Genomic DNA, 27,282 nt, shown 5'->3' with positions numbered 1-27,282 from the left:
GGAATGCTTTGCCCAACGTGGGATTCGAATCCACAACCCTGAGTCTTATGCTCCACCAAGTGAGCTACCCCAGTTCACTCCCAATTCCCCAGGTTTTGCAGTGTGTGTGCATGTTGTGTCCAACTAAACTCTTTATTCTAAAAGTGCAGAAGACGACCATCCCTATGGCGAACAGGCACAATACTTAAAAATACAAATAAAGGGAATACATGGCAGAGGTATATAAAATTACGCAACAGGTAGCCCCCCCCCATGGGTCAAGGACTCTGCGGCTTCCCCAATGACCTTTAATTATTTTACTGGTTTGTCTCCTGCGTGGCTTGATCTAAGAACTGTTCTAAACACACCCACACCCTAAAAAAAACCTGCTGGATTAATTTGAGACTCTCCATACTGCCCTTTGCTAAAGACGTTTAGAAGCCAGAGTTTGATTTCTTAGACGCAACGAAAGGCAATTCCAGAAATGCTAAGAGAAAAGGAGTAACTTGTTTTAAATGAAGATACAGGATTCCAAACCAGTGTGTGTTTTTATTCTAAAAAGGGGGTGGGGAGAGCGAGAAAAACAGGCGTCGGAAACAGGCCCCGGGAGACGAAGGAAAGTCCGCGACAAAACCCCCAAACGGCTTTTTCAGCTGGTGGGGGGCGGTGGGGGGATGCTGCCGGGCCCTTCCGTGGGAAGCGGGGGTCTCAGCATGGGGGGCAGGGGGGCGGGGGGAGGGACGCCGGGAGCTGGCGGGAGCTGTGGTGGGCCCGGGGGCATGGGGACGGGCCCCGTGGGGGGCGGCATGGGGGGCATGGCCATCCCTCCGGGGGGAGGCGGGGGGAGGGAGTCCGGGAGCGGGGGGCGGGGGGGCAGGCCGTTCATGAGCGGGGGCGGCGGGGGCCTCTTGACGGTGGCCGGCCCGGCAGGGATGCTCTGCGGGGCTGGGGGCTTCTCCATCTTGAAATGGAACTGCAGGAAGAACTGGGAGAGGAGAGAAGAAGACAGAGAGTTACCATCAAGAGTAGCAGAGCCTGGCTTAGTCCAGAATCCTGTTCTGGCCAATCACATGCCTCTTAGAATCATAGAATCCTAGAGTTGGAAGAGACCCCAAGGGCCATCGAGTCCAACCCCCTGCCAAGCAGGAAACACCATCAGAGCACTCCTGACATATGGTTGTCAAGCCTCTGCTTAAAGACCTCCAAAGAAGGAGACTCCACCACACTCCCTGGCAGCAAATTCCACTGTCAAACAGCTCTTACTGTCAGGAAGTTCTTCCTAATGTTTAGGTGGAATCTTCTTTCTTGTAGTTTGGATCCATTGCTCCGTGTCCGCTTCTCTGGAGCAGCAGAAAACAACCTTTCTCCCTCCTCCATGTGACATCCCTTCATATATTTGAACATGGCTATCATATCACCCCTTAACCTCCTCTTCTCCAGGCTAAACATGCCCAGCTCCCTTAGCCGTTCCTCATAAGGCATCGTTTCCAGGCCTTTGACCATTTTGGTTGCCCTCCCCTGGACACGTTCCAGTTTGTCAGTGTCCTTCTTGAACTGTGGTGCCCAGAACTGGACACAGTACTCCAGGTGAGGTCTGACCAGAGCAGAATACAGTGGCACTATAACTTCCCTTGATCTAGATGCTATACTCCTATTGATGCAGCCCAGAATTGCATTGGCTTTTTTAGCTGCCGCGTCACACTGCTCTTCTGCAAAGCCCACGAGCAGAATTCAAACGCAGGAGCAACTCCCCCTCCCGTGGTTTTCGGCAACTGAGATCGGAAGCATTTCTACCCCTGGCAGAGCCACTAGACAGCAGCCTCTCCGCCATGAATATAGGAACCACTGGGTACCAGCGGATGGACGTTCAAAGAGGATACGGCTCTGGCGCTTAGTGGTCCCAGGCCCCATCTCCAGGGAAGCTGAACGAAATAACACAACACGATGGCCAATAACAATGGCACTAAACACTATTTATACAGGTGAAACTCGAAAAATTAGAATATTGTGGAAAAGAATAATGCAGAAGAGCTGAAGGCTGCTATTGAAGCATCCTGGTCTTCCATAACACCTCAGCAGAGCCACAGGCTGATAGCATCCACGCCACGCCGCACTGAGGCAGTAATTGATGCAAAAGGGGCCCAAACCAAGTACTGAGTACATATGCATGCTTCTGCTTCTCTGAGGTCCAATACTGCTCTATTTGCAGTCCTTGTTTTGCTGATTTCATTTAATATTCTAATTTTCTGAGACTGTTAATTTGGGTTTTCATCAGCTGTACGCCATGATCATCACAATGATAACAAATAAAGGCTTGACATATCTCGCTTTGCATGTCATGAGTCTATCTCATATATTAGTTTCACCTTTTAAGTTGAATTACTGAAATAAACGAACTTTTCCACGATATTCTAATTTTCCGAGTTTCACCTGTGGACTAATACAAACGATCAGAAATTGCAACCAAAGTCTCTAAATCTTCTTCACCAGCCGCGGTAGAATAATTCAAAAGTTTGATACATACATACTCTGTCACCAAATATTGCCGGAACAGAGTTTTCGGATAACCAATCTGTTTCGTTCAGTGCTTCATCAGCCAATCTTTATCAATTCAATCGCCCCAGATGAAGAGAGTTGAACATGTAGATGTTCATCCGGGGGGATTGAATTCTGAGTTAGATTTTCATTGTTTTATTTAATTGCATTTATCTGCCATGATCCACTGACTTGGATGGAGTAGTGTTTTCATCTGGTTGTCAGGCATTCTTGCTGTTAATGTTGTGCTGTGTCTTTAAATTCCCTTACAGTATATTAGTTTCACCTGTGGCTAACTATATTATGTTATTTGCAATTTGTTACCAGCATCAATGACTACAGTATCATATGATCCAGAGTATATTTTCTACAGTGTTTATGTTTACATGTAAGATTGGGTATGTATCTTAGAATCATAGAATCATAGAGTTGGAAGAGACCACCAGGGCCACCGAGTCCAACCCCCTGCCAAGCAGGAAACACCATCAGAGCACTCCTGACATATGGTTGTCAAGCCTCTGCTTAAAGACCTCCAAAGAAGGAGACTCCACCACACTCCTTGGCAGCAAATTCCACTGTCAAACAGCTCTTACTGTCAGGAAGTTCTTCCTAATGTTTAGGTGGGATCTTCTTTCTTTCTTGTAGTTTGGATCCATTGCTCCGTGTCCGCTTCTCTGGAGCAGCAGAAAACAACCTTTCTCCCTCCTCTATGTGACATCCTTTCCTATATTTGAACATGGCTATCATATCACCCCTTAACCTCCTCTTCTCCAGGCTAAACATGCCCAGCTCCCTTAGCCGTTCCTCATAAGGCATCGTTTCCAGGCCTTTGACCATTTTGGTTGCCCTCCTCTGGACACGTTCCAGTTTGTCAGTGTCCTTCTTGAACTGTGGTGCCCAGAACTGGACACAGTACTCCAGGTGAGGTCTGACCAGAGCAGAATACAGTGGCACTATTACTTCCCTTGATCTAGATGCTATACAGAATTGAAGCCCAGAATTACATTGGCTTTTTTAGCTGCCGCGTCACACGTCGTTGTATATATTATGCATTCTAGGTTTTATCGCATGTATATTGTAATTTCAGCTTTTTAAGAAATTGAATTGCATCCTTCTCACATTAATTCTTACAAGCCTGACTGATGAAGAATTGATAAAGATTGGCTGAACGAAACAGACTGGTTATCCGGAAACTCTGTTCCGGAGATATTTGGTGACAGATTATGCATATATCAAACTTTTGAATTATTCTACCGCAACTGGTGAAGAAGATTTAGAGACTTTGGCTGCAATTTCTGATCATTTGTATTAGTCTATAAATAGTGTTTAGTGCCATTGTTATTGGCCATCGTGTTGTGTTATTTTGTTCAGCTTGTCTATACAGTGGCACCTCGGGTTACATACGCTTTAGGTTACATATGCTTCAGGTTACAGACTCTGCTAGCCCAGAAATAGTACCCCGGTTTAAGAACTTTGCTTCAGGATGAGAACAGAAATCGCGCGGCGGCAGTTGGGAGGCCCCATTAGCTAAAGTGGTGCTTCAGGTTAAGAGCAGTTTCAGGTTAAGAACGGACCTCCGGAACGAATTAAGTACTTAACCCGAGGTACCACTGTGTTGCAACACAGGGGTCTGTTTACATATTATTGCATCTCCAGGGAAGGCAGGGAAAGTTATCTCTCCCGCAAATCCCAAATCCTGAAGAGTCAGAGCAGCGCTGCTCGGATGCCCAGGTTAGGATACTGATGGCAGTGGCTCCAGAGCCTCCCAGCCCTGCTCCCCAGGTAAGATTCCACTGACCTGCTTCGTTTCCCGGTTCCAATGGGTCCAGAACTTGCCCTCAGCTTTGTCAATCTCCCTGCTTGGCACCTGGACAGAGGGAAAGCATTAGTAAGAATGGCTACCGCTTAGCCAAAGGGCATACAACAGCAGAATATAACGCTATCTGCACGCTGGTAGGCTTTTAAAACTTGTTTAGGGCATCTGATTTAATCAGCCATTTTAACTGTAGAAGTTAGAATCACGCCGTTGTAGAGTTCGAAGGGACCCTGAGAATTCTCCAGTCTGCAGAATTAGATAAAATGACAGGAAGATTTTGAAACCTGTGCGGCCAGAGATTTACAGAAGATTGGAAGAAATATACGAACTATTTGAAGAGCAACTGTAATCAACAAATTACACTAGTAGGACTACAAGACGTTTTGTAAGGGGAAATATATGAAACGTTGCAAACTAGAGAAAGAATAGTGATATTAGTTATGAGATTTAAATGTAATAGTGAAAGTAAAAAATGTATATTAAGTGAATAGACTGGAAAATTTTCAGATGTGATTGATGGAAGTCAAAAAAACTGAATAAGATGTAAAAGTATGTTTAATTACTGTTGAAAATGATATGTTAAAAAACTAATAAAAATTTATTTATTTTTAAAAAAGAGAATTCTCTAGTCCACCCACCTGCAATGCAGGAATATGTCGCTGTCCCGTACGGGGATCGAACCTGCAACCTTGGCCTTATCAGCACCACGCTCTAACCAACCATACATAAATCAATTGCCAAGCTAGAAAATGTACCCCAAGGTTTCCCATCTTGCCTCTTAGAACCTCGTTTCGTCTCTCACCCTGGGCCAAACAGCCCAATCTCGTACATTTGTGGCCGGGGGGGCTTTCAGGATGTGGGAAACTGTCATATACTAAATGCTTCTTCCGTGTCAGGTATAAACTTCCTCCATCCAGGGCAAAGCAGCCCCTCTCTGGTTCCGGCCAAGTCTCGGAATAAAAAACCCAGTTCCACTTTTGAAATTCCAAACCAAATTTTGTTTCTTGCACCCAGGTCTTCCCCACTTTTTTTTTTTAAATATATGGCCTACTAAAGTGCTGGAGGAGACTCTTGAGAGTCCCATGGACTGCAAGAAGGTCCAACCTATCCATTCTGAAGGAATTCAGCCCTGAGTGCTCACTGGAAGGACAGATCCTGAAGCCGAGGCTCCAATACTTTGGCCACCTCAGGAGAAGAGAAAGACCCTGAGGTTGGGAAAGATGGAGGGCACAAGGAGAAGGGGACGACAGAGGACGAGATGGTGGGACAGTGTTCTCGAAGCTACAAACATGAGTCTGACCAAACTGCGGGAGGCAGTGGAAGACAGGAGTGCCTGGCGTGCTCTGGTCCAGAGTCAGACACGACTAAACAACAACAACAAAGAGGATAGTGGAAACACCGATCACCTTGAAAGCGATGGTCTCGTAGGGCTCTGCTGCCATCAGCAGATACTGCCAGCGCCGGTCCGGGGGCTCAATCCTCTGCTCGTATGCTGACATAAAACGATGTCTGGGCATGATGCTCTCAGCGATCTCAGGGTAATCGATCTGCGCCATTAAATCAGTTTGCTGGATTTAGGAATTGCTCCTCATGTCAACAAGGAATATGTATTCATCTATAGACGGTGCTCATATCCCACCTGCTCAATGCCTCTTCTGTGGTGGCTCCCCAAACATTTATCTCTGCACATAAATACACTCACACACCTATACCTACGGGGGACTGTGCAATCACCGTCTGGGGGCCTTCTTCCTGTGCCTCCTCCTCATGAGGGCTGAAAGGTGGCAACACAAGAACGGGCCTGTTCTGTGGTGGCTCCCCTTTTGTGGCATTAAATTTGTTTGCTGGATTTAGGAATTGCTCCCCACGTCAACCAAGAATATGTATTTATCGACAGACGGTGCTCGTATCCCACCTTTTTCTCCAAAAGGCTCAAGGCCTTTTCTGTGGTGGCTCCCCAAACCTTTATCTTTGCACATAAATACACTCACACACCTATACATACGGGGGACTGCGTCTCCCCATATGAACCAGCCGGACCCTGCAATCATCGGTCTGGGGCCCTTTCACCCTCATGAGGGCTGAAACGTGGCAACACAAGAACGGGGCCTTTTCTGTGGTGGCTCCCCTTTTGTGGCATGCTCTCCCCAGAGAAGCCCACCTGGTGCCATCATTACATGTCTTTAGACGCCAAGCAACAATATTCCTCTTTACCCAGACCTGTGGCCGTTAAATAATTCATAGCCTGTAAATATGGGGGAGGGGGGCTGTTTTATGATGACTATTTTGTTATTAGGACTTAGGTCACTATGCTTTAATTATGTTTTTATTAATTATATTTTGCAATGTGTTTCCAAGGTTGTACACGGCCCTGAGATCTTTTGATAAAAGCCTGCATATCAATGGAATAAAGAATGAAATAAATGGAATAAACAATACTACAATGTTTGCCTCCTCATTTAATCCCTACAAGAATCCTGCGAGGTGTCTTTTCCCACAAGGTTACCCAGTAGGCTTCTTGGTTGTATGGGGACTTGAACGCTGGTGTCTCCCCTGGTCTTAAGATTGACACTCTAACCCAGTGATTCACAAACTTTCTTTTTTTTGGGGGGGGGGGGATTGCCCGCTTGGATCCATAAACTCATCCCTACTGTCAGGGAACTGCCATCGGAGCTGGAGGCGGAGAGAAGGCTCCAGAGGGATGGCGGAGAGGGTCCCAGTAGGGAGAGAGGCAGCCCATCCGCTGGGGAAGGAAATCAGCGTAACACCCGTGGAGAAGGGGGGCAGACGGGGGAATCGGAGAGGTGGCTCCAGGACTCCTCGCCGGAGACCAGCGGAGAGAGTACAGGTACTCCGCTGCCCACACCCTCCCTGCGCAGAAGACTTCCGCGCAGGGAGAGTAGGAGGAGACTGGGCGTCAAACAGCTTTTATGCTGGAAGAGGTTCAAGAAACGCCCACTGACGGATTCTGCCAGCGACTGAGGCAGCCACGAAGCTTGAGGCTGTCCAGACAGAAAGGGTTCAACCAGGTAACCTAGCCAGGAGTGGCGGCAACTTACGCACGAGCAACCCCTAGAACCATTACACCTACCATATACAGAGCATTATTCAGAATAGTGGTTCGCAAAACCCACTATGAAAGATAATAAGGCAAAAGAATTCAAAGCGGTAACCACTAATTGCCCATTTGTTCAAAATCCAATTAAAACTACTTTCAGAGGTTCTCAACCTGTGGGTCCCCAGATGTTGTTGGACTACAACTCCCATCATCCCTGAGCTCTGGCCTTGCTAGCTAGGGGTGATGGGAGTTGTAGTTCAACAACATCTGGGGACCCACAGTTTGAGAAAGGCTGATAGGTTACTTCAACAAAATTGATCAGCTTGATCCAGCGATACCAGTTTTCCAAAGTCTGATAGTAATTTACACCTCCAGCAGCACCCTCGCCCCTTAGCGAGCTCCCAGGTAATCCCACCACAACCCCCTGGGGGCAGCCCCACCCACTTTGCGAACCCTTGCTCTAACCACTACACCACACTATACTGGCTATTCTCAGGGACAAGGAGGGAGGAGGGGGAGTGGGGTGGGCAAAAATATTTCAGAATTAATAAGCTGTCTTAAGTCACGTTGGCAACAGGGGATGGTTTTGCCCTGGCGTCATCAAAGTCACTGTGAGGTAACAAGTAGATGAAGATACCTGGAAGAGGAGGCTCTGCTGTCCCATCTCTGGATCCCTCTGTTTGGTCACTGGAGGACAAAAAAAGCAGGCAAGGTGGAGGTTAGTATGGCTTTGTAAAGAGGGACAGGGTGCATTGGCTTTGGGGCTGTGTGTTCCTGAAAGGAGCGCGCCCAGCTTCCACCTTAAAATGGACAGTGAAGTTTCTAGACCTCATGAGTCGGAAAGTGCTTGCTCATACCTGAGACGTCAGACTTTCTTGAGGAACCTTGCCTGTCCCCATTACTCAGACTAAGTAATAATAATAATAATAATAATAATAATAATAATAATAATAATAATAATTATTATTATTATTATTATTATTTTATTTATACCCTGCCCACCTGACTGGGTGGCTTATCAAACGATACCGGGCTACCTCCAGGTATCTCCTAAAAGTCACAGTTGTTTATCTCCTTGACATCGAACGGGAAGGCATTCCACGGGGCGGGTGCCACTACTAAGAAGGCCCTCTGCCTGGTTCTCTGCAATCTCACTTCTCACAGGGAGGGAACCGCCAGAAGGCCCTCAGAGCTGGACCTCAGCGTCCGGGCAGAACGATGGGGGTGGAGACGCTCCTTCAGGGATACTGGGCCTTTGAGGCCGTTTAGGACTTTTAAAGTCAGCACCGACTAGGGCTGGGAGGGATCTAACTTTCAACACTGTGATATATCACTAGCTAAACATTGTGGTGTACTGATATATCACAATGTCTGAAATAAGGATGGAGCTATGTAGAGGCATTGGCTGGCTTCACAGTTTTCCCCACATTGTGATTTTGCGTATCAAACACACTCGCGCACACATCACAATTTGTAATATATTGCCAGGCCCAAAATTATGAAACTGATATCGCGATATGGACTTCAAGCTGCTTTTGGACGATAGCCCTGGCATCAACATGCAAAGAAAAACACACAGAGGAACAGAGTTCATGTAACTGAACCTGGCTGCAGAATCAGGAGGCAGAAATGCCATTAGAGTGTGTTCACACACAAACACAGCCCCCCTCATTTATCACAACAGATACAAAGTGGTCTAGGTGGCCTGCCAGGACCTGAGCATAAGAACGGCCTGCAGGATCAGGCCAATGGGCTATCCAGCCCAGAACCCTGTCCTCACAGAGGCCAGCCCGATGCCTCTTCTGCGAAACACACAATCAGGATTCGATCACAGAAGCCCTCTCCCTGTCCTGCCGCTTCCGGCGGCTGATACCCAAAAGCGCTGCTGCCTCGCCACTCTGGCTAGCAGGCACCATTAGCCTTATCTGGCAGGGGGTGAAAACGCAGCCCCAAGGAGAGAGCGGGGCGCTACCTTTGTAACCCGGCCGGCCGATTTTCACAAACTTCTTCACCTCGACTTTGACCTTCTCAGGGGCGGGTTGGGCGGGGGCCTCTTTGGCTTCCTTAGCTGCTCGACGAGCTCTTTAAAAAGAGAAAGAGGAGTGGGGGAGAGGGAAAACAGCTTTTAAATAACTCCAGGGGGAAGAAGAGGGGGGGTGCAGGATGTTTTCATAGGAAGCTCTCTACCGTTGACACTTGCTTAGTTATTTTTCTGCCAGACACACTAACCTCCTCCAGTCGACTTTTGTTCCGTAAGTCTTAAGGCAACTTTGCAAATTTCAGCCGTGCTGCTATGTTCTTTTTGGAAAAAATAGGCTTTCCGCCTGGCAACCCTTCCAAACAAACCACACTTGTTCTGCCATGAACTTTTAACATTCAACATGCTAACTGAGGCTTGTGTAGCCTGAGATGAAACTCTTGGATTTCTTGCAATTCATCTGAGCATCGCACGGTCTGCTCTTGGGGTGAATTTGCTGGGGCGTCCACTCCTGGGAAGACTGACAGCTGTCTTGAATGTTTCCCACCTTTGAGTAATCTTTCTCACTGTAGAATGATGGGTTTTAAATTGGTCGCAGATGGCCTTATAGCCCATCCCAGTTTCATAGGCGGCGACAACAACTGCTTCTCTAAGATATCTACTGATATCTTTCTTCCTTGGCCTTGTGTCACAACGCACCTGAATGCTCCAGACCATCAAACTGCCAGAACTTCGGCTTTTATTGAGGTGGGCGCACTGGCTGGTGATCAATTAAGCAAGGGCATTTCATTAGCAGCCCCTGTCAGCAACTTAGCCTCTAAATTCCCATGGAAGCCGTAAGAGTGTACTTAGTTTTTCACACATGGCTTCTCCATTTTGGGTTTATTTCTCTTAAATAAATGACATGGTGTAATATGTGATGTGCTGTTGTTCATCTGAGGTTGTATTTACCTAATTTTAAGACCTGCTAAGGAGGGACGCGGTTGGCGCTGTGGGTTAAACCACAGAGCCTAGGACTTGCCGATCAGAAGGTTGGCGGTTCGAATCCCTGCAACGGGGTGATCTCCCGTTGCTCGGTCCCTGCTCCTGCCAACCTAGCAGTTCGAAAGCACACAGTGCAAGTAGATAAATAGGTACCGCTCCAGCGGGAAGGTAAATGGCGTTTCCGTGCACTGCTCTGGTTCACCAGAAGCGGCTTAGTCATGCTGGCCACATGACCCGGAAGCTGTACGCCGGCTCCCTCAGCCAATAAAGCGAGATGAGCGCCGCAACCCCAGAGTCGGTCACGACTGGACCTAATGGTCAGGGGTCCCTTTACCTTAAGGAGCAGATGATTGTTATTATGCCTTGATATGTAGAACCACAGAATTCAAAGAGGCTGTACTTTCTTTTTCCCATGACTGTGTATACCAAAAAAACAAAAGCACATTTGTCTTTTGAGAGAAGGCAGACTCTTTCTCCGAACTGCCATGGGAGGAAAGTTTGTGATTGTGTGGAGGAGGGCTACCTTCCTCAGCTGCCTCAAAGGCTGCATGTCTGCCAGAGGCGGCACACAGCCTTCCTTGTCACATTTCAAGCAAGGAGCATTTCCAGCTTCTCAGGACATCCCTTGCCCCACAGTGACAGCAAGTGAAGAACGCCAGAAGAGAATTTAACGAGAGCACTGGTGGATCAGGCCGGTGGGAAACCCGCAAACAGGATTCTAGCACAAAAGCACTTGCCAGTCCTGTGACTTCCAGTAACTGTGATTCAGAACCACTGTTGCGCCTCACTGTGAAGGCAGAGCATGGCTCTTGTGGCTAGTAGCCATTGACAGCCCACTCCCCATGAATTAGTCCCGTTCTCTTTTAAAGCCTTCCAAACTGGCTCCCGCAACAGGGAGTTCCATAGTTTATCTGTCTTGGCAAACTGGGGCCCCATTCAACCCAGCACTCTGTTCTCACAGTAGCCAAGCCGATGCCCAGTTTTCAAACCATTGCAGCTGCTTCCAGCTGCTATCTTTAAAAGCCGACTTGAGCAATGAACATTCCCCCTCCCTCAAAGGACACAGAAGCCCTTTGGAGGAAATAAATCTATTTGGGAAACATCTGCAGGCACCGAGATAATGCCGGGCTCCAAATCCCATTGGCCTGTGCTGGCTGCTGGAGTGCAACCTCTGGTTTCCCCATGGCTGGTCTAAGAAGCGGAGAGGGAATGCCTCTTATAAACCGAGGCATTCTTCCAGCAATATCTGCAAGGCCACAGTCCCTGGTCTAAGAATGGGTGAGAATGCTTAAGCAGAATGTTAAGCGGGAGGCCTCCTTCCATCTCTAGTGCGGGGGTTAGGAAATTATGCTTCTCATATCAGGGAAGGGGAAGACTTAAATAAAAGCAAGCGTAAAGAAGACAAAGATGAGCACATGCTCAGAGTTAGCAACTTACAAATTGGTCTGATGCTTCTTCCCCTGAGTGTGTGCCAGGTAACTTCCCTGCAGGAAGGAAAGGCGGAAACAAATTGATTAGGAAGAGGCGGCCAAAGTCTTGGGCTCAGGATGGACTACATCAGCCAGCATGGAGCCTCCAAATGTTCCTGGCTATTGGGTCATAGAATAATAGCACTGCAGAGTTGGAAGAGACCACGAGGGTCATCCATTCCAACCCCCTGCAATGCAGGAAACTTTTGACCAACATGGGGCTCGAACCCACAACACTGAGATTAAGGGTCTCATGCTCTACCGACTGGGACCCTTGGATGCTCTACCAGGGAGCTACAGAGCCCTCCTTAAAAGCAAAACAAGGCACCAGACCTCATGGTTCCATACAAACATAGCTGACAGCACTAAGATTAAGCATAGAAGCCATCTGAAGAATCAAAATGTAAAATAAGAAAAACAAGGTGTCTAACAGGCCTGATGCCCTCCCATTTTAGGAATGGAGGAAGCTGCCTTACAGACTGTGTCAATCTCATTACTCTCTACAGCAGAGCTTCCCAAACTTGGGTCTCCAGCTGTTTTTGGACTCCAGTTCCCACCATCCCTGACCGCTGGTCTTGGGAAACCCTAGTCCACAATGACGGGCAGCTGCTCTGACAGGAGTCTTTCCCCAGCTCTACTGATGCTGAAGATCTGTGTGCAAAACAGATCTCTGCCATTGAGCTTCGGTTTGTCCCTCAATCTCTCTCTCTCGTAAGATTCCAGTCCTCATGACCTTGAATGTGTGGCTGATTTAAACAGAAATGCAGGAAGCTACCTTACATAGTTGGGACGCAGGTGGCGTTGTGGGTTAAACCCCAGAGCCTAGGACTTGCCGATCAGAAGGTCGGCGGTTCGAATCCCCACGAAGGGGTGAGCTCCCGTTGCTCGGTCCCTGCTCCTGCCAACCTAGCAGTTCAAAAGCATGTCAAGTGCAAGTAGATAAATAGGTACCGCTCCGGCGGGAAGGTAAACGGCGTTTCCGTGTGCTGCTCTGGTTCGCCAGAAGTGGCTTAGTCATGCTGGCCACATGACCCGAAAGCTGTACGCCGGCTCCCTCGGCCAATAAAGTGAGATGAGCGCCGGAACCCCAGAGTCAGCCACGACTGGACCTAATGTTCAGGGGTCCCTTTACCTTACACAGAGTCAGTCAGGCCTCTGGGTCTACCTAGCTCCCTTATGTCGGGTAGCAGCAAGATATGAAGCCCTCCAGTTGCTCTTGGGGCAACGATGGAAGTGCAGGCGTAAAAGAGAACAGAAAATGAGGGGCAGGGAACACTCACCTCGTTGTTGTGTAACGTAAGACAAAGCTTGCATTCATAAGAACCCAAGTGGTTTTTCATAAAGTAGGGATCCTGGAGGAAAGGGGGAAAATGATGGTAAGCTGGGAGATCTGGAAGCCACACCCATACACGACAAGTGCACATTCCAAATGTTTATCTCTGCATTTAAATACAATCCATTAATGTTAACCCCGTTAATATATCAAGTCCCTGTGAGCCCACACAGGCATCCCTCGCCTTCCCACATGCAAAGCACTCCTCTTGTTGGACCTTCCTGTTTTACGGACGAGTAATCCCACCTTGTTGATGTCAATCGTTTCCAAGGCCAGCTGCCTCAGCCGCTCCCGGCGGTCCCTGTTGCTCTCTGAGGCAGAAGCGACGCCTCCGCTCCCCGTCTTCCCTCCGGGACGGTGCTGGAAATCCATCGTGGACGAGCCAGAGCTTCAAAACAGATCCTAGAGAAAAAACTGGGTTGGGGGGGGGGAAGGGTGTCAAAGATAGAGAGAGAATGCAAGTTATTAGCTCCCAGGATGGTTGCTTTCAATTCATGGCAATCCCTGTCCCCTGCCAACGTGAAAAGCAGCCACCTTGCATGGAAACTTTCTTCTCCTCAATCTTTCTTCTCACTCCTGTGATCGTTTCCTAACTCTCGCCCATCTGGGTTAGGCCACAGAAATTGTAGAACTGTGGAGTCAAAAGGGTCCCCTTAGGGGGTCATCTAGTCCAACCCCACTTGGAATGCAGAATCCCTGGTAGATGGGCCACCTGACCTCTGCTTTAAGACCCCCCCCCCAGCCAAGGACAGCCATGGGAATGAATGGGCCTGTTACTCGTATCCATTCGCTTCAGTGGTTTCGACTCCAGGTAGAACTAGCATCTGTATAAAAGTCTCTCTCTTCCTTGCTTTTAAAAACTTTTAGTCCTCATGACTGAAAAATAAAGCACTGTACAGATTCTGGGTCACAGATTCGATGAAATGGGGACACACAGACCCTCTAAGGGTCCCTATTTTGCATGGACAGCCCCAGATTTACAGAAGCCATCCTGGTTTCTGATTTGATCCTGGAATGTCCCGCTTTCCTGGCTTAGGACGTCCTTATTTTCATTGGAGAAATGTTGGAGGGTCTGTATCAATCGTATCAATCAAATGTTTATTCGGCTTTACGCCCATAATGGAACACAACACAACAGAACAAAACAAATCAAATAAAACAGCGGACTCGTACAAATCACATGTAGTATAACACCGTTCACAACTCACAAGGACAGATATTAGCCATTCATAAGAAAAGTTTAAGGTTAAAAATTTTTAGGCACTACACTAAAATCAATATCTGAGGGTCTGGAGTTCTGCAACCCCCGAGCCAAGGAGATAAGTCACTAGACAACCGTTAGGAGACATCTGAAGGCAGCCCTGGATAGCAAAGTATTAACAATGTATTGTTTTTATCTATGTTGGAAGTCTCTCAGAATGGCTGGGGCAACCCAGTCAGATAGGTGGGCTATTATTATTATTATTATTATTAATCTTATCAAAATACAACCATAATAAATTTATGATGATGATGATGGGATAGGGCGTCCCTATTTTCACCGGAGAAATACTTGATGGTCTTGAGCTCGGCCAACGCTGGAAACCCTAATTAGCCAATATTCATAGCTGCCAACGTTTCCCCTTTTTCAAGGTAAATTCCCTTATTCCCAATAGGATTCCTCGCAAGTAAAGGGAAAAGCTGACAGCTCTGCCAATAATGGGGGGGCGTCCCTCCCCCCTACCTCCTTCTTCCTCCTCCTCGGCCTCCGCTCTTCCCTCCTTCCTCCTTCGGAAGCCAAACGGAGCCGGCCCGCCGCGCCACCAGGAATGCACTTCCGGGTCAGCCCTCCGCCGTCACCCGGAAGCTACGTCGGGAGCAGGCCGGAAGCGAACGGGAAAGAAACCGTGACTGCGACTGCGCGGAAGGAGGCACTTCCGGCTCCTCCCGAAGGCCAGGGCGGAAGTAGAGCGGAAGTGGGAGGCTCGCGAGCCATAGAGCCGAGCGGGCCAGAAGGGCGGGGAGGAGGCGGCGGCGGCGATGCGGTACAACGAGCGGGAGCTGCTGTCTCTCTCCCGGCAGCCAGCCGAGAAGGCGGCCGAGGTCCTCATGCGCGCCCCGAAGAAGGGAAGCGGTGAGGAGGCGGCGAGGGGGGGAAGGGGTGACGTCACGAGAGGAGAACACCGCGGCGTGACGTCACCAGGCGGGTTGGGTGACGTCACGCCTGCCAGGGGGGAAGGGGAGGAGGAAGAGGCGGCGTCATCAGAGTTCATTGGGTTGGGGTGGTAGCAGAACTTCCAACCCCGGGGTGGCTTGTCTCGCCTCACTGAGGACTAGCACCTTTGCTGTTCCAGGGGGTTGGTCTGGATGACCCTCATGGTCCCTTCGAACTCTACCATTCTATGATTCTGTTACTCCAGTTTTTTGTTTTGCTCGCTTGCCCAGAGGTGTTTACATTCCCTCATGTGTTCTGCTCTGAGTGTCATCAGCGTATTGCGATGTCCTGTCCTGGATGCATTCGCTGAGATGCCTGCCTTGCAGAGGGTTGGGCTAGATGACCCTTGGCAAAGGGCTGAATTAGTAAAAATCACCAGTTGTGGGAACATCTGCCTTGAGGTCGCAGGAGCCCATCTTCGCTCTCCCAAACTTGGACATCGTAGAACTGTAGAGTTGCAAAGGACGCCAAGAGTCATCTAGTCCAACTCTCCACAATGCAAGAATTGCAGAGCTAAAAAAATACCGTATTTTTCTCTCCCTAAGACGCACCTAGTTTTTAGGGGAAGAAAACAAGAAATAAGAAGCCTCCTGAGCGGAGAGGGAGCACTCCTCTCTCTTCGCTCAGGAGGCTATCCCTGAAGCCAGGAGAGCAAGCAGGATCGGTGCGCACCAATGCCTCTTGCCCTCCTGGCTTCAGCAAAAGCAAGCCTCCTGGCTTTCCCCCCACCTCCCACAGAAGCCGCGCACTCTTTAAAGGGAGTGCGGCTCTTGGGGGCTTTTCCTGCAAAAGCCAGGGATAGCTGCACGAAGCCTCCCTCTTGCTGTTCAGGCTTCTGGGATAGCTGCGCAGCCTGCATTCGCTCCCTAAGATGCACACACATTTCCCTCTACTTTTTAGGAGGGGGAAAGTGCGTCTTATAGAATGCAAAACACGGTATGTGTCCAAGAGCTCTCAAACAACTCCCTCCGTCTCGTCTTTCTCCGCAGCCTTGAAGAAGCGTTTGGTGAAACTGGTCGTCAACTTTCTCTTCTACTTCCGAACGGATGAGGCCGAGGTATTTTTGCTCACTACTTGCAGGGGGAAATTACCCACTAGCAGATATAATAATGATGCAAAGCCCGCTCAGGTTACTAGTCCTCAGGGGATGAGGTCCTCTGGCAAGTTGCGGCGGGTGGTAGGAGCATGATAAGAAGGCAGCGCCTAAAATAAACTCTTGTTATTATTCTAATAAAGAGCTTGATCTTATTAGAAGAGTCTGGCTCCTGGATCTAGTCCTGTTCTTGAAGAGCAACCAAAATAGGATTTTTTTTAGGAGGGGGTCCAGCAATCTCTAGATGTTCCCCAAACTCTCTCTAAACAACTGTGTTTTTATATGTCTATTTATCTGTTTTACTTATTTAATAAAATTCATTTACCATTTGACTGTGTAGAAAAATCTAGAAAAATATATACCGTATTTTTCGCCCTATAGGACGCACTGGCCCATAGGACGCAACTAGATTTTGGGGGGGGGGGAATGAAGGGAAAAAAATTTATTCCCCCCCCCAGCTTCCCCCCGAGCTTCCCCCGACCCCAGCCCCCAGAACAGGAGCCAGAGCGATGCCGAAGCTCTGGGAACTGGCGCGGGGGGTTGCGCGGAGCTGCGCCGAGCCCAGGAGCGCAGGCAGCTCTGCGCAACCTTTGGGAGCCCGGTGCGGCTTCGCGCCGGGCTCTGGGGGGTTGCGCAGAGCTTCCTGAAGCCTGGAGAGCGAGAGGGGTCGGTGCGCACCGACCCCCCTCGCTCTCCAGGCTTCAGCAAAAGCCTGTATTCGCCCCATAGGACACACACACATTTCCCCTTCATTTTTGGAGGGGGAAAAGTGCATCCTATAGGGCGAAAAATACGGTAAAGGGATTGGCTCCAATGCTGGCCACCCTCTGAGCAAAACCACTGAAATGCACAGATAGGATCACCGGAAGGGGTCTCCTCTTGAGTAGAACTTACTTGAAGACAAGACAAAAGAAGGGCTTTTTACAAGGGTTTATCTGAGAATATATTAATCCCTCTTCATTTAGTTTTCTTTCTTTTTTAAGAAAGAAAAATCCTTGTGCACATTCAATTAAAAGCAGGGTTGGGAATATGAACAACATAGTTACTTTTAAAAGCTTGAGCAAATGTGGAAAGTCATTAATTAATCTGTGTGTTTGTCTCTTTCCCTCTCTCCAGCCTATCGGTGCTTTGCTGTTGGAACACTGCAGTATCTGCCAAGAAGAAGGCAAAATATTTTCCATTAGTGAGTCTTTGGGGTATTGAGGAGAGAGACGGGAGGAAATGGGGTTTACTTTTCTGGGAGATTTTTCTTTATTTTTTCTCTTTTTTATTCAATTTCTTACAAATCGGTCACTAATCAAAACAAATCTAACATTTTTCCAAATTGCTCTCTGAGATGTACCCATTATGCGAGGAGACCGGATCCATTCCCAGCTCAGAACTACCCCCTTTCCACCCACAGTATTCAGAGAGGGTCACTCAGCCAAATGTACTTGGCACTAGATTTCAGGACAGCCGAAAGAAATTCTTTGCAGGGCAATTTGGAATTTGCTGCTGTGGTTCGGGGCAGCGACTGCCGGTTTTAAGACAGTCAAGTCAGTTTATTGTGTTTTAGCAGACATCCCATTAGATACATGAAAATGGTAATGGGAATAATAAGAATAAGAGACAGACATTTCTGCCCCTTCACCTTTACCCCATACCCCTTTTAGGTTTATTAGCACGGATTTGTAGAGCCTTAGCGAGAAATTTAGATATTGTGAAGGATGTATGCCTCTCTACATCAAGGCAGCAAAAAACAAGACTTGTTTTTCTTTGAAGATAGCTTTCGAAAGGGATTGAATCATAGCTGTCAAGCGTCCCTTATTTGGTGGGACAGTCCCTTATCCCAGCGCCGTGTCCCACTGCTGTCCCTTATTGATGATGTCCCTTAAATTTCCCGGGTTTTAAAGGAAACAGCTCCTCTCCCTCCCTCCCTGCCGGCCAGGGAGGAGGAAGGCTCCAACTGTGTGGCTTGGCTGCGTTGCTCACCCAATAAGGAGTCTAAGAACGACTGGGGGGTGGAGCTTGCATGCCTTGTGCCGATCAAATCAGCCGCGTTGCCTGGGGACTCGCCTTTGCTCAGCGCTTCCCAGCGGAGAGGGGATGGTGGTTTCCCTTGCTGCATCCCCTTTGCCGGGTTGCTGCGCTGTGGGAACCACCGCTTGAGGCTTCGTTTGGCTGCTGGCTGGGCTTTCTGCCTTTGTCTTGGAGGGGCTCAGAAGTCGAACATACCTGTGCCTGGAAAATCCCTTATTTTGGCTGCTGATCCCTTATTTCCGAGGCTGCTAGTCCCTTATTTTCAAATCTGTAAATTGACAGCTATGGATTGGATATGTACGTCACAGCAGCTGAAGTGATCAACTTAATCCAGTGGCACCAGCTTTTCAAAGTCCGATAGTCATTGGCACCTCCAGGGTCCCTCTTGGAACTCCCCACCCAGGGAAAGCACTGCGCATTTTGGGAACCACTGGTCTCAAGGGACTGGTTGGGGCAATCCAGTGTTTCAGACTCTGAAGGCATAAAGGGGATAGCAGTTTCAAGGAGGCTGGGAGGCAAGGCAGGGAACCCAAAAGCTTGCGTCCCAAGCAGACACAGTGCAAGATGATCTTCCAAGCTCCGAAAAATCTATTTCATATGTTTCAATGCTGCTTTTCATTCCAGTGAATCGCAAAGCATCTTACAGACCATAAATAACAGTAACACAAGAGGACATCACAAGCAGAGCACAAATCAAATAGAATCATTAACAAATCACCAGTGAAACAATTACAAACCACCATTAGAATAATGAACAAATCATCAGTAAAAACCATTGCAAATCATTGTTAAAACAATCCTTGAAATGCAGTTTCAGTTTCTTACGGTCGTCGACCTGCATTTTAAAAAGAGCTAAAATGCAAAATTGTAAATGCAAGATACGATCGTTATAAAAACAATCCAGAATAAGAGCAGGGAGACAAGAATCGCTGACCAGCAGGTTAAAACAACTAGAGTTATAACTATTGCTAAAATGATCCAGTTGTAGACTGGGGAAGAAGAGTCGTGTGTATGAAAGAGGAGATTTCATAAATGGAATAGTAATAGTCTCTCTATAGGGCTTGTTAACATAAATGTAATTTTACTTAATTGCATTTTGAAAAGGCCTAATAAAAGAGGCAGAATAAACCCTGCATTATGATTCAGGTAGGTAGCTGTGTTAGTCTGACACAGTCAAAATAAATTTAAAAATTGAAAAGTAGCACCTTAGAGATCAGCGAAGTTTGTTCTGGGTATAAGCACACGAAAGCACCCAGAACAAACTTAGTTGGTCTCTAAGGATGTGGGTGGCGCTGTGGGTTAAACCCCAGAGCCTAGGACGTGCCGATCAGAAGGTTGGCACTTCAAATCCCCGCGACGGGGTGAGCTCCCATTGCTCGGTCCCTGCTCCTGCCAACCTAGCAGTTCGAAAGCATGTCAAGTGCAAGTAGATAAATAGGTACCACTCCGGCGGGAAGGTAAACAGCGTTTTCGTGCGCTGCTCTGGTTTCACTAGTCATGCTGGCCACACAACCCGGAAGCTGTACGCCGGCTCCCTCGGCCAGTAAAGCGAGATGAGCACTGCAACCCCAGAGTCGGCCGCGACTGGACCTAATGGTCAGGGGTCTGTTTACCTTTACCTTAAGGTGCTACTGGACAACTTTTTAATTTTTGCATTACCTGTGTAAAACAACAACAACCCACTGAGAGGTAAATTAGGCTAAGAGATGCTGACGTGCCTCCCTCTGTCTTGGGAGGGTCATGTTTGAGCTGTTTTCCCACATGTGCTTTGCCATAACCCTTGTCCAACAATCATAATTTTATTAAGTAAAGGTAAAGGTACCCCTGCCCGTACGGGCCAGTCTTGCCAGACTCTAGGGTTGTGCGCCCATCTCACTCAAGAGGCCGGGAGCCAGCGCTGTCCGCAGACACTTCCGGGTCACGTGGCCAGCGTGACATCGCTGCTCTGGCGAGCCAGAGCCGCACACGGAAACGCCGTTTACCTTCCCGCTGGTAAGCGGTCCCTATTTATTTACTTGCACTTTGACGTGCTTTCGAACTGTTAGGTTGGCAGGCGCTGGGACCGAACAACGGGAGCTCACCCCGCCACGGGGATTCGAACCGCCGACCTTTTGATCGGCAAGCCCTAGGCGCTGAGGCTTTTACCCACAGCGCCACCCGTGTCCCTCTTAATTTTATTAAAGTTCAGTAGATAATGAGTCGTAAGGCTGATGGTTCGGCGTCTCTGTTCGCAGGTTTCCTTGAAGAACCCGAGAGAAAGTACTTCTTCGAATGTGATACGGAGGAGCAGTGTTTGGAGTGGGTCGAGGTTCTCCAGAGGGCGAGGTGAGGCCTTCCGGTCAGCCGGGGTTTGGGGATCCCTTCTTCCCCATTTTTTCAAGGGGGTGGGGACCGTGTCTGCCAGCCCAGAAGGGACAGAGCGCAGGCTGCTTGGATCTCTGCGCAGCGCCCAGAGGAAACCAGCCTTCCTACTCCCCCTTCCTTCGAGGTTTTTAAACAGAGCTTGGATGGCATTATCTGCCATGGCTGCTTCAGCTGAGATTCCTGCTTTGCAGGGGGTGGGGCTGGATGACCCTTTAGGGTCCCTTCCAACCCTACAATTCCATTATTCTACTTGAATCCTCCCTGCAGGTAAGAGCAGAGGCCCATGAGCACCGCATGCCGGTGGTGGGCGGGGACAGAGTCAAGAGGGGGTGGAGCTACACATGTAAAGTTTGCCCTCTGTGCAGGTTAGCTTGAATATCTCCCCCCCCCCCTCCATACAGGCATGGTCAGAGTTCGGTGATGGACCCTGCCCATCTGGCTGGGTTGCCCCAGCCACTCTGGGCAGCTTCCAACAAATGATAACACAGTAAGACATCAAACGTTTAAAACTTCCCAATAGAGGGCTGTCTTCTAAAAGGCAGATAGTTGCTTATCTCCATAATACAGTGGTGCCTCGCAAGACGAAAAGAATCCATTCCGCGGGTCTTTTCGTCTTGCGGTTTTTTCGTCTTGCGAAGCAAGCCCATTAGCAGATTAGCGCTATTAGCGCTATTGGCGATTTAAGGGCTAAAAACGGCTTTTTAAGGGGTGGGGGATTAGCGGTTTTGCTGCTAAAATGCTTTTAGCAGCTTAGCGATTCAAAATAAGGGGTTTTGGAGCAAAAAAAAAATTCAAATTTTTTCGTCATTTTTCGCCTTGCGAAGCAAGCCCATAGGGAAATTCGTCCTGCGATGCGCCTCTGCAAACGGAAAACCCTTTCGTCTTGCGGGTTTTCCGTCTTGCGAGGCATTCGTCTTGCGGGGCACCACTGTAATAATAATAACAATAATAATAATAAAAAATATTTATACCCTGCCCTCCCCGCTCAGAGCCCAGCTCAGGGTGGCTAACACCAGTAAAATTACAGTAAAAACATAATAAGAAAAAAGGAAAAAAACAATTTAAAATGCAATTTAAAATGCAGCCTCATTTTAAAAGTAGCCCATAGATCAAGACCATAAGGGGAGGGAAACATAAGGGTCAGACTGAGTCCAAACCAAGGGCCAGGTGGAAGAGCTCTGTCTTGCAGGCCCTGCGGAAAGATGTCAAGTCCCGCAGGGCCCTGGTCTCTTGGGACAGAGCATTCCACCACGTCGGGGCCAGTACTGAAAAGGCCCTGGCCCTAGCTGAGACCAATCTAACCACCTTGCGACCTCCAAGGTATTGTCATTTGTGGACCTTAAGGTCCTCCGCGGGGCAGACCAGGAGAGGCGGTCCCGTAGGTCCTTGACATAGAGTTGCCATACATCCAGAACCCCCTGGACATATCCGGAATACTGCAACTGGAAGCAGTGTTCGGGCAGAAATCCAGACATATCACAGCCCATGTTGGCAGTGTCAATTTTGGTGATTTTCATTAAAATTAGCCCCAAAACTTTTCCTCTTTTTTTTTTTGCAAATTGTCTCCTTTGGGCAAGAAAACCTTTTCTATCCGGATTTTCAGTGTTTGAAAATCCTCTGCCTGGTTCCCTGTAACTTCTCACAGTGAGGGAACCGCCAGAAGGCCCTTGGAGGAGGACCTCTGTGTCTGGGCTGGACGATGGGGGTGGAAACGCTCCTTCAGGGATACTGGGCCAAGGCCCTTTAGGGCTTTAAAGGTCAGCACCAACGTACTGGGAGCCAACATAGGTCTTTGCAGGACCGGTGTTATATGGTGCTGATGGCCGCTCCCAGTCACCAGTTTAGCTGCTGCATTCTGGATTAGTGGTCATTTCCAAGTCACCTTCCAAGGTAGCCCCACAGAGCGCATTGCAGTAGTCCAAGCAGGAGATAACCAAGGCATGTACCGCTCTGGTGAGACAGTCTGCGGGCAGGGAGGGTCTCAGATGGAGCTGGTAGACAGCCACCCTGGACGCAGAATTGACCTGTGCCTCCATGGATAGCGGTGAGTCCAAAATGAAGGTCTCAAGGAAGGCCAGTGAGGGGCGTGGCCAGGGGAGAACATCCAAGGGCCACACGGAGAAGTTTGGAGGGCCAGAGGCTCCCCATCCCTGAGACAGAACCTTAAAGAGCCCCCCACCACCACCTTTGCATACTCACAGCTGTGGGCTTATTAGCCGCAAAACCAGAACCACAAATCCCAGAAGTGTTGGGTGCCACAGGATCAGCTCCTCTGGGGTTGTTTTGGGGTGGAGTTAATGGCAAGACCCTCGCCGTGAATGTTCACTAGAAATCTGGTTCTGCTGCCTCCGCCCTTCACCGTCGGATCCGTTCTCCTTCTGCCAACAGCTACGAGTTCATGAGGAGCAGCTTGGTCTTCTATCGGAATGAGATCCTGAAGATGACAGGAAAGGTGAGTAGCTTCTGGGCCGGAAAGCTGGTGAGGGTGGGTGCTCACCCAGAGACCAGGAAGTAACGGCCGGGACGAGGATGCAGTTTCTGCCCTGGGTCATCCTGTGATACTGTGGTTCGAAGTTGTGTTTTGTTACATTTTACTCCAAGAAGACCCATAGAACCCAATAAGGCAGATGTCTATATACAAATGGTTTTTTAAAAAGATGTGATCCCATTGGGATTCCAAGATGAAATGTTGGGAAGCGCCTAGAAATATGATGCCAACTTGCCTGTGGCTCCTCCAGGGTTTCAGATGCAGGGAGAGGGGGGGAATTCCCAGCCCTGCCAGGGCTTGAACCCGACACCTTCTGCATGCTGGGCACCTGGTCTGCCACAGAGCTATGGACTCGCATCCCCCACCCTTTCAAATTTAGCATCTCCAGATATCCAGTGTCTGTGTTTGAAAAGGGAAAAGGTTCTGACCTCCTTTCTACTCCTTTGCCTAGTCCTCAGACCTTAGTTGGCACAAAAGAGTCTTTGAGAAAGAGTATTCTTGCAGAGTAGGGACGTGGGTGGCGCTGTGGGTTAAAGCCTCAGCGCCTAGGACTTGCCGATCGAAAGGTCGGCGGTTCGAATCCCCGTGGCGGGGTGCGCTCTCGTCGTTCAGTCCCAGCACCTGCCAGCCTAGCAGTTCGAAAGCACCCCCGGGTGCAAGTAGATAAATAGGGACCGCTTACTAGCAGGAAGGTAAACGGCGTTTCCGTGTGCAGCTCTGGCTCGCCAGAGCAGCGATGTCACGCTGGCCATGTGACCCGGAAGTGTCTCCGGACAGCGCTGGCTCCCGGCCTATAGAGTGAGATGAGCGCACAACCCTAGAGTCTGGCAAGACTGGCCCGTACGGGCAGGGGTACCTTTACCTTTACCCTTGCAGAGTATTCTTAAAAAGTCTTCTTCTCCAACCACAACCGACAGCTTTTACACACACCAAACACAACCAGCTTTCTACCATCCAACCAACCCACACCCAACACTAACATTGACCGCTCTATATATACAGACACACTTTGGTGAAAGGTTGCATGAGTCATTGTAGGCCACTGACTCATGCTGACTTAGTTCTTTTAGCATCTTGCCCCATCTTGGGCTGTCTGTACCGGCTGGTCATCCAGTTTTTGCTGAAGGCTATACAGCTGAGAGGATAGGCCGTCAATTCTCTTGAATATACAGTTTAGAGTTCTAATTATTAGATGGAGTTGCTCGCATCCTGTGCAGTCCGCAGATTCGGCTACCAACACCTCCTTCGGATAGGGACCACCCCCATTTGTATTACCATTAGCGAAAGAAACAGTGGCCAATTTTTAGCCGTGACATCCAGCCCTCAAAGCCCCACCTCTCCTTTCGCCACAGGACCCCTTGGAGCAGTACGGCATCTCGGGGGAAGCCCGCTTCCAGCTGGGCGCACGGAAGGTATAACCCGGAGCACTTGGATCTGGGCCGGCACCTCACCATACCACCAGCACCCTTGCGCCGCTCCCCGAGGCTCCAGGGTCAGGACTGTACGCCGACCGAGTGAGTTGCTTTCACGAACTTGCAGGATCTCCCTCGTGCCGCCAAGAGGGTGACGCCACCCAGCCACCTGATTCCTCCTAGCTTTGGGGGCTTGAAACAAAGAGTGGAGATTTGACTCCAGCGGTTGCCGGTTTTCTCTCCTTCCAGGGCGCAGAGAACCTGCTATTCAGCTCAGAATCGTGCTTCCTCGTTGTGTGTAAATGTGCACACAAACAACATTGGCAAGGGTGCTCCTGGAGCTGAAGGAAGGGGCGGGGGCTTCTTGGAATCGTGCTTGATTTTCATTAGCATCCCAAATCGGGTTTGCGCCCAACTTTCATGCTGGGATTTGAGATCTGTGGTGGACCCAGAACACCCCAGGCGGAGTTTCCCCACTGAGTAACTCCTCTGGCTTTGCACACCTTCCCATCGGCTGCCTGGGTTGGGTGGGAGCCACTATGCTGTCCCCGCAAGGGATACTGGGGTTCTGAATTACTCCCCCTGCACCGCCCCCCCCCCAGTGAAATGGGCTGTGTGTGTCTCTGAAGTCATTGCTCCCAAACCTGAGCCTCTCCCCCCCCCACCCTCAGCAATTCTCACCCAGGATGAGGCAACTCTTTGCTTGCTCTGTAAGGAAACATTTTCAACAGGAGCGGTGGGAGCACACTCATTTGAATTCCCAAAGCAAGCATGTGTATTCACCTAGTACAAGGTTTCCCAAACTTGGGTCGCCAGTGGGGTTTTGGGGCTACCGACTCCCATTAGGACCAGTGATCAGGGATGGGAGTTGTGTTCCAAAAACAGCTGGAGACCCAAGTTTGGGAAAACCTGAACTAGGAGGTGTTAGACAGAAGAATGCCAGACTACTGGAGCAGCAACAAGACTATCTCCCTCAGGTGCTCGGCCATCTTTTACCGTTTTGTTGTGCCTTGCTGGCACCCCCTGCGTCAGAGCTGCTCTCTGCGCCTGGCAAAATAGGGAACTGAGAAGAGCCCCTTGCCACTTTCCCAAGCTCGGTGCCCAAACTGTGTTCCAAGCTCACTCCAGAGCAGGTTCCTTGCTTGCTGGGGTGGCAGAAATCTCCCTTCCTCAAAGAAAAAAATACCTTGTTCTCCATCCCTCCTTGCTCTCTTCTTTCCTCTGCCCAACTTTTGGGACTGGCAGCTGAATGTAATTTTATACATATATATATAAATCTGCTGTGAAATTTAGAGGCGTTTTAAAAACTCACTGAAAGCTGTGGTTCTCTGGCTGATATCAGACTTAAAACTCTGTCCCCGGGGGGCGCTGGGCTGCTGCTTTCTCCAACCCTGCCCTAAGAGGCTGAATTTCACTGCTGCATGTGTGAGGCAGAGGAATGTCTCTTCTGCAAAGAGGCAGGGGAAACAAAACCAAGGAGTCTGCGATCCTCGGCCAGTTGCTCATGGACGATGGGAGCTGGTGAAATCCATCGTTGCCTAAAGGGGCAGAGTTTGGGGGACGAATGTGGGGGGAGAGAGAGAAGTCACCAGCCACAGAGGGCGGCTAGAGGTTTTTAAGAGGCTGTAGAAATGTAAAATGTACTTTATCAGTTTACATTCATCTTCTGTACTCCTCCTGCCCCAAGACACCATTGCCTGTTGGATAATTGGCCAGTTTTATTACTTCTGTGCATTAAACCAGAAATGTTACTGTTTTGTTGACATGCCCAGATCCCCTTTTGTTATGTCCACACTGATTTTCTTGCCCCTCTAATAAACGGAACTACTGTCTTGTTGGTTGGCTTTGTGCCTTTTCTGTGTGAGAGAGGTGGGAATAGGCTGGGACCAGTTCTGCATTCAAAAGTGCATTCATGCGAGGAGTTTTACCCCAGTGCATTGGGATAGCAGCAGCAGGAGAACGTCACACCATCCTTAAATTGCTGGAAAGGTGTACTTGAACTCTGCTGTTGCATTTTATTTGCCAGAATGGATGGAGGATTGTGGAGAGAGGTATAACTGCAACGAGCCAGCATGTTCAGATCAAGGGAAGTCACAGTCTTGTTCTATCTGCCTTGATCGGACCACACCTAGAGTCCAGTGTCCACTTCTGGGCACCACAATTTAGGAAGAATGTTGACAAGCTGGAAGGTGTGCAGAGGAGGGAAGACCAAGATAATCAAGGGTCAGGAAACCAGACCTGATGAGGAATGGTTGAAGGAGCTGGAAAAGAGGAGACTGAGAGGAGATAGGATAGCCATGATGATCTCCTTCTACAATAGAAAGTGTCCTTTCATACTGCATCACAGTGTGGTACGCTGGTTTGATATCAACTGATAGGAAGTGCCTACAGAGGGTGGTGAATACAGCACAAGGTATTATGGGCTGTCCTGTGAATCCACTGGATGACATCACGGAAGAACGTTGCCTCAGGAGAGTGAGGAAAATCCTCAGGGATGATTCACACCCTGGCCGGCACTTTCTTGATCTCCTGCCCTCGGGCAGAAGATATAGAAGCATGA

At 49.0% G+C, this 27,282-nt stretch overlaps 2 protein-coding genes across 3 annotated transcripts; one reads left to right on the top strand and one right to left on the bottom strand.

The window, feature by feature from the left end:
* Positions 1–508: 508 nt before the first annotated feature.
* SF3A2 (splicing factor 3a subunit 2) lies at positions 509–13,597 on the bottom strand. Its single transcript, XM_083421862.1, has 8 exons — positions 13,399–13,597; positions 13,100–13,171; positions 11,788–11,834; positions 9,361–9,470; positions 8,026–8,075; positions 5,737–5,877; positions 4,313–4,381; positions 509–964 (listed from the first exon to the last, which is right to left on the bottom strand). Exons 1-8 carry the CDS (start codon positions 13,522–13,524, stop codon positions 629–631), a joined length of 951 nt encoding a protein of 316 aa, XP_083277988.1. The 5' UTR covers positions 13,525–13,597; the 3' UTR covers positions 509–628.
* A 1,430-nt stretch (positions 13,598–15,027) lies between these two features.
* Positions 15,028–26,559, top strand: PLEKHJ1 (pleckstrin homology domain containing J1). Of its 2 annotated transcripts, none has more exons than XM_083421996.1 (6): positions 15,028–15,265; positions 16,336–16,403; positions 17,556–17,622; positions 20,693–20,783; positions 23,211–23,274; positions 24,663–26,559. In XM_083421996.1, exons 1-6 carry the CDS (start codon positions 15,172–15,174, stop codon positions 24,726–24,728), a joined length of 450 nt encoding a protein of 149 aa, XP_083278122.1. In that variant the 5' UTR covers positions 15,028–15,171; the 3' UTR covers positions 24,729–26,559. The 2 variants fall into 2 exon arrangements, 1 of the variants encoding a protein (XP_083278122.1); XR_014506708.1 differs by having other exon boundaries at positions 15,107–15,265; positions 23,211–23,705; positions 24,631–26,559.
* Positions 26,560–27,282: the final 723 nt, after the last annotated feature.

The sequence above is a fragment of the Podarcis tiliguerta genome (assembly GCF_965153285.1).
Source record: "Podarcis tiliguerta genome assembly, chromosome: 18".
Classification (NCBI taxonomy): domain Eukaryota; kingdom Metazoa; phylum Chordata; class Lepidosauria; order Squamata; family Lacertidae; genus Podarcis; species Podarcis tiliguerta.
Note: the sequence above shows the minus strand (reverse complement) of the source record. Positions and strands in the feature narration are given on the sequence as shown.